We start from the raw sequence: 11715 nt of genomic DNA, 5'->3' as shown, positions 1-11715 counted from the left end.
ACACACACACACACACACACACACACAAATAAATAAATAAATTTAAAAAAAAATTAAAAAAAAATAAAAATGACACTGCCCTCCTCTTTTTCATTTAACCTTAAAATCATTAGTCTGAACACCAAAGATCGGTCCAGAATTCAGGTGTGGCCCCAAACAAATGGTCCCTTTTAGCCTGCGGACCACAGCATCTCAGGCCATGGGCAGCTCTGCTTCCTCTCTTGAGCAGCAGTTAACCAAACTTGTTCCCCAAGTCCACGGCTTCAGCTCTACCTGAAAGCCTGAGAGAAATGGCATTGGCAGGGCCCGCCACAGACTGAAGCTGAATCTCAGGGTGAGAGCGCGTGTTCTGATTAACAAGCCCTCCAGGGCACCCCTGGGCGTTAAGTTTGGGAACCTTTGTTGGGGGACTTTTTGGAGCCTGGTCCTGGTGCGTGTGTGTGTTCCCTTGTGCAGTGGGTGACAGGCATTCTAGCACCCAGCTGTGGCACATGCTGCTGCTGGACGTCACGAAGTAGAGTCATGCTTATTGCTCCACCTGCAGACAGTGAAGGGCAAACTGAGATATGAAAGGGTGGGAAAGGAGAGAGGCATACAGAAGCGCATAGTTCACTGCTGGTGCTCACCTAAAAAGTAGTTAAACATCACAACGTCTGCAGTTCCTAGAGTTTTGAATTGAGATCTTTCAAGAATCATCTGCTGAACAGTGATTTTTACTTAGCACCAGTGTAATTCTGCAAATCAAAAGTAAGTTTCAAACCAAACTAGGGAATATATGTCCCAATCAGTGAAATGGCAAATATAGATTAATAGAAGAGTCAGAATTACTGGCAAAGTGGTCAGATTTAAATACATCAGAACAATAGAGGTGATTTAGCCCTTGTCCTGGGTAGAGCGCCCAGGCCAGCTGAGGAAAGCGGGCCCTTGTGGGGAGGACGCACTTCTTCTTCACCATTAGCTCCTTTAGCACCGTTAGCACCTGAGTGGGGACTTAGGGCTCACTGAACAGGTTTTGGTGGATTATAGTGGGACAGCGAACCCATCGGGGGCATGTGAAATAAGATACTAATAAGTAAATGGGAGAATTAGTCCCATAGGTACCCTTACCCAACATACAACATTGTCTCGACTTCCTTAGGCATTTCATTAAGGCATAGGTGAGCAAGGAAGGCTGGACAGAAGGTAGGTTTGGAGCCATAGTAGGGTTTAGATGGATGGGGAGAAAGAAGAGGGTGTTTCAGGTAGTGTGAGCAGTGTCCAGACAGCAGGTTCTATGTGTGCTTGGGATGGTGGACCCGGCACATATTCATGAAGATGGTTTTGGAAGTGGGTCGTTGGAGAAGGGCCCTCTCTTTAGTAATATGGGCTTTGTCCTGTTGGGACTGGGTTTCCTGAGAGACACTGGGACAGAGAAGAGGCAGAGAGCTGTGTGCATCTCAGGCAGAAATAAACACGCAGAGACAGGGTCTGGGGTGAAGCTCAAGAGCAGCCAGATGCCTTTAAGCACCTTGAATTCTTTTATTTTATTTTTTTGGTGGTTCGAGGGATCGAACTCAGGACCTTGCGCTTGCCAGGTAAACACTCATTCCACTGAGCTATCTCTCCAGCCCCCTAAACACCTTGAATTCTATACAAGGTCTATTGAGCAGTCCTGATTCAGTGGTCACAGTGGTGCTTTATTTATCACAGGATTTTTACAATTAAAATCTTAAAGGTAATCAAAGAGTTCGTTTGTTTTTTATTTCCACTGGAAAATTTAAATAAAACAAAATAGAAGGAAGGTCTAAATTTCTCACTATTGTGTGCAGGACTGAACTAGCCCTCTGTCTCATTGCTGAGACAAAGTACCTAATGCACAGCATTAGGGAAGGAAAGGTTTATTTAGCTCACAGTTTGAGGAGGTCTCAGTCCATACTCAGCTGGCTCCAAGGCAGACTGGCACAGGGCAGAGTACAGTAGTTCACAGTGGCAGAAGACAGCAAAAGCAACAAGAGCAAAAAAGGAGGTGCAGAGAGCAAGCATCTTTCCCTCTCTTATATTGTATGCAGGTTACCTGCTGGGGTGGGTGTAGCGCTCACACTTGTAGTCCCAGCATTGGACCAGGAATCAATCACAAACTCTAGAAGCCTGCCCCAGGGCTGCATGAGGCTGTGAGGTTTTTGGGGGCACATCTAGACACAAACTGTACCATCTGTTAGATCCCAGACAGCACCTTTTATCCCTTCCTACAGGGGTGGTCCACATACCCAGGAGGCAAAAGACCCTCAGTGCATTGGGGTAGGTCAACACAAGGAGCACCTTGGAGAAGGAAACAAGAGCTCCTGGTAGTTGATGTGAGGAACAGGAGACTCCAGGATGGTGTTAAATGTTAGACCCTGGCCAAAGGACCAGATGCCTCCTGGGTCCCCCACTCTAAATAAATGAGACAGGAGGGGAGCTGGTTCTCAGGCAAAGATGCAAATTCGGATTTTAGATGTGCAGGATTTCAGGTCCCACCTGGCTCTCCATGGACCACATCCATGCCGTGGCTAAGGAGTTGATGGCGGCTTAGCTATAAGGATTCTGGGTACACCAAGGCCAGCCAGACTGTGAGGCCAGTTCTGCCCCACCAGGACTTCTAGTAGGATCTTTTTTATTTTCATGGAAATATAAAGATGAGGATTATATTTTATGTTTTAAAATGAGGAGAAAAAGGCTTGCTTTAAAAATTGAGAAATAACCCACTGAATTTGACATTGTGGACTCATTTGTAATAAGATGGACACCAAATAAAAGTCAACACTAGACTTGTTTTTCTTTAAGTATAGTTTGGCTGGAAGTTTCTTTCGTCTGTCTAGGTTTGGTTTGGTAAAGATCTCTGTTGAGAAGAGAAACAGTATACATTGCCGTCTAGAAGAAGCCACAGCCATACAGTCTTCTTTTAAAGTAATTTTAAAATCTATTTCTTCCTCCAGTTGTGCAGAACTGGGTTCCTCTTTTTTTATTTTATTATTTTTTTATTTTAGGGAAGGCTCTCTTAGTGATCCGTCTGTGTACAGCCTCCCAAGAGCTGGGATCACAGGCACATGCCACCACACTGGAAGGGCTCCTCTATTAACCCAACAGCCATGGTGGCATTCTACGTGGCCACTGCTTGATGCGAAGCCAGCAGTCCTCTCTGGCTGTTCCCACCTCCCCGTTCCTGTACCCAGTGTGGAAGCGAACTTGGCCCTACGCCAAGCTGGTGGGCGTGTGCTGTTCTTCCTCCTCTCTGATTTTGGAATCACACAGAGGTTTGTCCCTTCTGCTTTTCCAGCTGCGAAGTCCATTTGGCCTGGGCTCCTGGCAGCAGCAAGGGAGAGTGGATTTCCATGAAAAGATAGGAACAAAGCTGAAGTGGGGGTGAGGACCTGGGCACGGTTTTCCGGGACTGTCTCTTCCCACTTTCAACTCTGGTCCACTGCACAGTGGGTGAAAGCACTGTAGAGCAAAATGTGGGCCCTTAAGACAAAACCTTAGTTTTGTCGGGCTTTGGCCCTTTTAGTTCAAGCATTTTGGGGTGTTGTGTGTGTGTGTGTGTGTGTGTGTGTGTGTGTGTGTTTACTTCAATGTTCTGTATAACAGAGGCTTAGAGAAGCATTTCTACAAATGGCCTAGCTCGAGTTTCTTTGCCATGTGAAGTTCTAAGATACTTGCTGTGCTGTGGGTCAGGCCTGAGGACCTCACGTGTGCTGGGCAGGTGCCGACCACAGCTCTCGCCTGTTTCATTTTTTCAAAAATGCTGCACAGTGCTCTGTTGTAGCTTCTTTCAGTCCAATTATGAGTATGAGCTGGTTGAGCATGAATTTTGTGTTAATTAAAGAATACATGCATATTTTCTGTGATACTTGTGAATTTTAATAGCTCAAGAAACTTTTAATATGGGGCATGACCTAATTAGAGAAGTCAAGTCTTGATGTCACTTAGGTAGCTTTATAAATTTAACTGTTATGATTATAACTTGTTACCTAATTTAGTTTGTGTGAAGTTTTATTATGCTTTTAGAAATATAGAAGTAATATATGCTTGAAAAACATGTAGAAAATTAAGAAATATAGTGGTTCCTATAGGAGTAACCATTGATATATTACAAACATGTACATGTAGACCAGTTAAAAATTTATACAAGACCTGATTATGTTTATTTATTTATTTATTTATTTATTTATTTATTTTGCGGAACCGGGGATTGAACTCAGGCCCTTGCACTTGCCAGAGAAGCGCTTATTCCACTGAGCCATCTCCCCGGCCTCAAACGGAAAGGGTCGGGACGGGGGCGCGAACCGGCGACCTCGTGCTCCGTGGCCCGGCGCCCAGACCGCCGCGCCAGGTTGCCACCTCTGATTATGTGTTTAAACTAATAGTTTATCTTTAGCAAAAACTAATGAAAGTAATGCAAAACTACATATGTGTGAAAAAATGTAGAAAACCAAAGTACATGGAACTGCGGTTAATCTTTGGACTGTTCCCTGTGAACACATGTCACTGTGTGTGTAAGAGGCACATTGTGGTATATTTAGGTTTGATTCACTTTTCTTCACTCTTCTACTTTGGTCAGGAAAGTTTCCTTAAGAATTTATAAGGGTAATGGTATTGATTATTCTTTTAAAAAAAAATCTATTTAGTACAGGGTCTACAGCATCTCACTGCACAGATCAGACTCATAGTGAGCCTGTTTTCAGCTTCCCAGGTGCTGGGATTACAGGCACGCAACATCACGCCCAGTCTCATTCACCGTCTCAGCGTCTCATGGGGATTGAAACCCCATCCCCAGGCCTGGGGAGATAGCTCAGTAGAATAAGCACTTGCCTGGCAAGTGTAGGGTCCTGAGTTCAATCCCCAGTACTGAAAAAAAAAAAAAGAAAGAAAAGAAACCCCATCCCCTAGCACTTGCCTGAGCAGGCACTTTAATCCACTGAGCTATATGATTGGCCCGATACCGATTATTCTTAACCAAGATGACATATGCAACTTAATCCATAGGTCAAATTTCATACATGTACTTCAAAAAAAATTTCCATTTAAAATTTTCAAATAAGTTAAGATAGCCTAACTTACAAGTAATCAGGTTGAGTTTTATAGGCCTGTCATGTAGATCTGGAACCTCATATTGAGTGTGGTCCAAATGGAGTTGTTTGTCCCTGTTGCTCAGACCACTCGGTCAGGGAGAGAGTCATTGGCATATTAATGCCACTCGTCCCAAGGGCTTAGGTGGGCCCTTGGGGAACTGGAGTGTTTTCCACTGAGTTGTCTGGTTTTATTCAACTTGGAAATGTCTTCATGTTCCTTTGCGAAGTAGAGAGGATCTAAATTTCTTGAATATGATTTCTCTTTGTGGTTGAGACATAAAACAGCGGTTAAGAAAACTCGATAGTCTAATTTTTGACATTAAAAATTGCAATATTCTGGGGGCAAGGGAGATAGCTCAGTAGAATAAGCGCTTGCTTGGTAAGCACAAGGCCCTGAGTTCAATCCCCAGTTCCGCCAGGAAAAAAAAAAAAAAAGAAATCTGGTCCCAATGGGTGTATTCACAGCTCTTTCAGAGAGCCCCAAGAAGAGCGTCTGAAATACTGTTACAGGCTTTGGCAAAAATTGCAGTATTCTAAGATCCATTGTCCAAAATTCTCTCCAAGCACTGGTAGAAATATAAGCAGGATAAAACTGACCATGAGGTGGTAATAGTGGGAGCCATGTGATAGAAATTTGGGAGTTTATTATATCATCCTCTTTTGTGTATTTTGGATTTTCTATATGAGTTTTTTTTTTTTTTTTTTTGCTCCGAATGCCTTCAGGGAAGGTTTGGCTGGCTTGAGTTGTGGGGATCGAACCACAGCAACCTGAGGCTGACTGCTTTGTTGAAGCAGCCACTTAAAGAGCTGAGCTATGGGGCAGGTCCCCTATATGAGTTTTAAACAAGAGAGAAATAATAGTTATAGTGTAGGATAAGTGGTGGATTCAGGAAGAAATATAGCATCAGTGATATATTTGAGTAAACTCTTAAATAAAAGTCGTGCACACAGAATAAGAGAAACATTGCTGCCAGTGAATGGTTTCACCTTCCTCCTCCTCATGAAGCTGAGGAGCATGATCACCCGAGTGTCTCGGTGTGGCAGGTGAATTTCCAAAGATGTCCACAAGTGTTCCGCGCTGCTCTCAGTGGGACTGTGGCACTCCTCGCAGTGAGTAGTGGGGGCCTTGGCCCCTCCTGCCCACATGAGGGTTTGTGACTGACGGGAGTCATGCTGCTATGGAGGCTGTGTTAGAAGGATAGACGCGGGGCTGGTGAGATGGCTCAGTGGTCTAAAGCACCTACTTAGAACAAGCTTAGCAGACACAGGGACCGCGGTTCAATCCCCCAGCACCACATGCCAGCCAGCCCCGCCCCCTGGTGGGCTGAGCTGGCCACACACACACACACACACACACACAAATAAATAAATATTTTTTTTTTTTTAAAAAAGGATAAACTCGTTCTTCCTGGACTAGCTCCTACGACCCCACATCTCACTGAGCTAGCCTAAGCCCCCCTGTCGTGCTAAATGGAGTACCACAGCTGGTCACACCTGCTTGGGGCCCGCCTGTCAGCCAGAGTCAGCCTCCAGGTAGATGGGGCATGCACAAGCTTTTTGGTGACTGTGCCCACCCCTCTGGTTACCCCTAGCCTCTCAGTCCACACTCCCCGCCCCCACCCCATGCCACAGTGTGGCCACGCCTTTTCTGCTGTCACCCTTCTGAATGCTTATCCATAGACTCTGGTAGCATCCTGAAATGCTCCTTGAGTTATGCCACTGTTGGAATTATTTATTAAATGGACTAGGAACTGAAACACACAACATCTTAGGGAGAAAAGCATGTTATTTCTCAGCAATCACTTTTTCCCTTGCTCAGAAGCTACACGCATACTCAGTGACTGTGTTTTGGTGAAGTTGCACAATCGCCATCAACACGATCGTGTCCAAATCAGGAAGCGTGTAGTGGACCATCCTGTTACCTGAGTTGGAGAGGGGTGGCTGGTAGTCAGGTGCGTCTCATCCTTTCTCTGCTCCTCCCTGTATGTGGCCTTCTCATCCTGCTGGACTTCCAGCTTTTGCGCTGTCCCTTTACACTGACTGGCTGGGGGCAAAGAAGAGAGCAGTGTGCTCTGGAGTCTGGGCGACAGAAAGCACGTCGTGGAGCCTGTGTTGCTGTACACATTACTGCTGCTCCTTCTTGCAGCTTCCATCCCACTGTCTTGACTCCAATAAGAAAAAAAACCTATTTTTCTCAATAATAAAATAAAAGAAAAAAATTGTTCTGAGTAGCCTATACGCAAGGTGTTTGACCCAAGCACCTGTCGACAGCAGCTCTGCATAGATTCCATTTTGTGGGCTCTCTGATGCATTCACAATCATTTGCTTTGTTTTTATTAAATATTTTATGCCTTAAATATTTTATAGTATGCATACCTATATGATAGTAATTGTTCTTTTGCACTTTTGTCATTGATAGCCTGTGTCACCTGTAAGTCTCATAATATTTGAATTTTGCCAGTAGTCCATTCTGTCTTCTCAAAAGCTTCATTTAGGTTCTCAACTCAGTGGGTAATTCTACGAGCTTCTCCTAACTTATATAATAGTTTTACTTTAGAATATGCTTCCTCTGAAATACACCTCCATGAGATGAGTGCACACATTCCTCCAGTGATAAAATTAAGATGCGTGCTGAAAGATTTTGTTACACTAGAAATGTCCCTGTGCATGATCTCCTGCTTGAAGGTCAATACGCTGTCCCTGATAAAACAAGCATTTTGAATGAAAATGTTACCTGCTTGCATTATAACAAAGTGAATGTTAATGTATTATTCATCAAACTGACCTCAACCAATTCCGTAAAAAAGTAGCTAAAATATAATCAGATACTTGTTACAGATAATGCATTATCATGTTAAAATGAAATGCTTAAAATGTCACTTCCGCATCTTCAGACATTCAACTGCTTTATTTGCAAGGATAGATGGGTTTTGCCCAGTATACTATTAATGCTATATTTATGACATGGAATGAGAAATGATATACTCAACAAATAAGATCTATACCAAGAATACTGGTAGATAATTAGAATGAAAGAAGATCATTTCTTATTGTGTTCTTTTGCCTAGTGAGGTCGAGACAGAGCTAAAAGAAAATTTAAGAGTGGAGGAGAAGGTGAGTACAGTCAGTCCTCTCGGTTGGCAGGTACAGAAAATCATGGGCTAGAGCTGGATTTTAATGGACACTTTCAGAGATAGTGTGAGGGGAACGAAAAGATTTATCATTATTTTAAGGCTTTATACCAGCTCCTGAAGAGAGACTCAGGACAAAAAAACCTGAAACGTGTACTGCTTACCTTGTATTCTTAAATTCATAGACTTCACTTTGTAATATTAAAAGTAAATATCATGAAGGATCTGTAAGCACTAGGAATTGCATATTGGTAATGGTACCTAAGTCTGAAGTACTCTCTGCTGGCCCTGCAATTGGAGCTAAAACATTTTCCATGTACTGTTTTGTAAAAATGGTACATCAAGTTTGGTACAGCAGTATAAGCGTTCTGAGCATCGGCGGCAGCAGTAACAGGAGGGAGATGTTACTGAGGAGGTTCTGGCTAATGAGACTCTCATCACTGGTTTTGTTTTCATAGCAAACAGGGGCCTGGGCCTAGGGGCTGAGCTAGTTGCCACTCTTCTTTGGCTGCTGATCCACGATTGTCCCCTTCTCAGATGTACTCATTCTAGCACATTCCTTGTTTCTATTGTGGTGAGAAACTAATGAGTAACAACAATAAAAACCACCACCACCACCACCACCACCACCACCACCACCACCACCTCCACATGACCTGAAACATAACCCCTCAGCAGTTTCAACTGTGTTGCCAACCAGGTGAACCGTGTGCTGCGGCAGGTCTCCGTGTGCAGAAGCACATTCACTGTGAGGTTCTCTATTTGGACAGGACAGAGTCCTACCTCCTCAGTGCATTGTGACTTTACTCTGAGTTGTGCTTATTTTACTGCTACTCTTATACTTCAGCAAAAGGTTTTCAGTGCTGTGTGATTGTGTGAAAGGTGAAATAGACAATTTTAATAATTGACCAGTTAGAGGCACGTAAGGGTGCATCATTAGAGATTGTCCACTTCCTGAATGTTCGCCGGAGACCAATAAAACACTTCCTAAAGCGCATGTGCAGGTCTGAAAAGTATAGTCATTGTTAAGAATAGCAGAAGAGGGGGCTGAGGATATATACCACAAGGGTAGAGCACTTGCCTGGCACGCATGAGGCTTTGGGTTCCAATTCCAGCAGCAGAAAAAAAAAAAAAAACAAGAAAGAATATCACAATGAGGTTATTGGAGAATCCTAGGAAACCTGGTATTTCCAACTTGTATAGTAATAATTGCTGTTTCCTCTCTAGTAGCCCATCGGCCTTCTTACAGCTGAAAACACAGAGAACTTTTTTTTCATGTCTGTGAACCACACTTTGATAAGTACCTTTATTTATACCTATGTTAATTTAGAATTATTCTTCATGTACAAAAAATAGCACTGTGGTCCTCTGGCGCACTAGCACATCTCCTTCCTCATAATTATGTCTAAAGTTTTTTTTTTATGAGCAGAATATATTTATTGAGAGAAAGAAAGCTCCTGTCCCGAGAGAGGGATGGGGGGGGGGCGGTGATCGGGTAGGTCCCCCCCGCATCTAAAGTTTTTTGTAGAACTATTTGGTGCTTTACCACCAAAAATTCACTTCAACCCATTTTTTTCCACTACAAGTAACTAGTTTATCTCTCACCTTTTGTTTTAATTTCAAAAAGATATCACATTCTTTATGAGAGTGTTGTATGAATGATTTTGTCTGTAGATAATTTGGTTCCTTTGCCTGTCCCTCACAATTTTCCGTACATTTGTGACATACATTAAGTGTTTTATTGATCACCTGCATGCTGAGAGCTGGGTTTTTTTTTGTTTTTTTTTTTTAAGGTTTTTATTTTTTTGGTAAATGTTCAGACTTGCCAGTTCATTTGTACCACAAGACAGTGGTGATCTTTAGGCCTGCAAGATAAGACAGAATCTGCTTCACTTTCTAGCTTCTGGAAGGTGCTTTTTATAAGACCTGCATTACCAAATACTGTGAATATAGTTAGATCCTTTAAAACCAGGTCACAACTCCATTGTTACTTAAAAAAAATAAGTCCAACTTGAAAGGCCTGTGGCAAATTCAGTATTCTAGTGATGGTCCAAGTGTATCCCAAAAATTATTTCACTATTAACTGTCAATCTGCTTCAGTTACATTGTGCTTTTCTACAATAAAGTTGTTAGCAGCGTCTAGCCGTGAAGTTTGGGAAACAGTGCGATAGCAAGAGGTCATAGCTCTTAAAAATTTTTTTAGAAGTATTTGAGCTTTTTCCAGAACAGTCTGTTTCTGCCCTCCACTTCCTCTCACAGTGTAGCCCAGTGCTCTCCAGGTCTCCCGGGCCTTCTCACACATCTGCTTGTTTTTCGGGTGTGCGCCGCCGTGTTTGGGAGTCTCATTAACCAGCATCTGTTCTGTTTTAGGAGAAACCCGACGCCAGCCCCACGTCACTTCAGCTGCGGTCCCAGATCGAAGTAAGCACAGTGACTTTCATCGTCTGGTTTTGCTTCTGCCCTTTTCTCTTAAGAGATGCTTTGTGCAACTCAGATGAAGCCCGCTGCCCCGCCTGCCCTGACGGTGCCCATCTGCTCTCTTGCAGGAGTCGCTGGGCTTCTCTAGCGCCGTGTCAACACCTGAAGTGGAAAGAAAGTAAGTCTGTGACCTTATGCCAGGACCTGAGCATCCTGGAAGGTGTCTTTTAAGTCTGAACTGATGGAAGCCAAACGGGCGGTGGTGTGTGTATACACTTGAAATTTGGTGGTGTTTTCCTTAACGTGCAAGTACCTGTGTCCTGGTGGCTGGGAATGTGCTCTGGGGTCCCGTCAGCGATGCCTTGAAGCTTAGGAGGAGAGTTATTTATTTTGCACAGTGCAGTGTGAGGGAGCCCCAAATAGGTAACTGAAAATAAGGAAAAGGACAGGTAAGTCAACCGAGATGGGCTTTTACCTTTTACATTGATTTTTAATATAGGAATGAAGTCATAAAGAAGCAGATGCATCATTCCCAGCTTTAACAGTAAGAAAGCAAAAACAGAAACCAGCCATTGCCCCTTGTTTTCAGTAGGGGTGACCTTAAAGAAATGACCGTGTCAGAAGCTGGTGCAGGACCACCAGCCTTTCCTGTTAAAGGGAGTATTTTTGTTTCTCCGTCCTAACTTGGACCCTATAATTTCTGCTGTCACGGAAGATAATGTTATGCTTTATCTTGTATTTTCAGTATTTCTTTTAGGCAGCTTAAAAAAAAAACCACCACAAAAACAAAACAAATATTTTTATAACTTTTCTCTTCCCTACTTCTTCCATCATAATTATTCTAAATGTTCTATGGGTGAACTTCTGAAGTAATGAAATTTAAAGAAAGGCCACCTCTCTAAGCAGACGCTTCCTTTGGCGTGGAGCCATCTGTGCCGTCTCATGCCAAGAGAGGCGTAGAAGTGGTTCAGGAATGAAGTATTTCTGGAATGAGAAGCACACGTTGGGAGAGAGAGAGAGAGAGAGAGAGAGAGAGAGAGAGAGAGAGAGAGAGAGAATACGCTCTCAAACATCTGGGT

General features: G+C 43.3%; 1 protein-coding gene across 2 annotated transcripts in view; it reads left to right on the top strand.

The window, feature by feature from the left end:
• Sash1 (SAM and SH3 domain containing 1) overlaps window positions 1–11715 on the top strand; it is a 184277-nt gene that overhangs the window by 80189 nt on the left and 92373 nt on the right. For both annotated transcript variants that reach the window (XM_004645482.2, XM_023705788.1), the window contains 2 exons: window positions 10589–10639; window positions 10765–10814. In XM_004645482.2, coding sequence (XP_004645539.1) covers window positions 10589–10639; window positions 10765–10814 — 101 coding nt within the window. The remainder of the gene's footprint in view (window positions 1–10588; window positions 10640–10764; window positions 10815–11715) is intronic.

The sequence above is a fragment of the Octodon degus genome, unplaced genomic scaffold (genome assembly GCF_000260255.1).
Source record: "Octodon degus isolate 3935 unplaced genomic scaffold, OctDeg1.0 scaffold00229, whole genome shotgun sequence".
In the NCBI taxonomy this organism is placed as follows: Eukaryota; Metazoa; Chordata; class Mammalia; order Rodentia; family Octodontidae; genus Octodon; species Octodon degus.
This window is presented reverse-complemented; position numbering and strand designations above follow the sequence as displayed.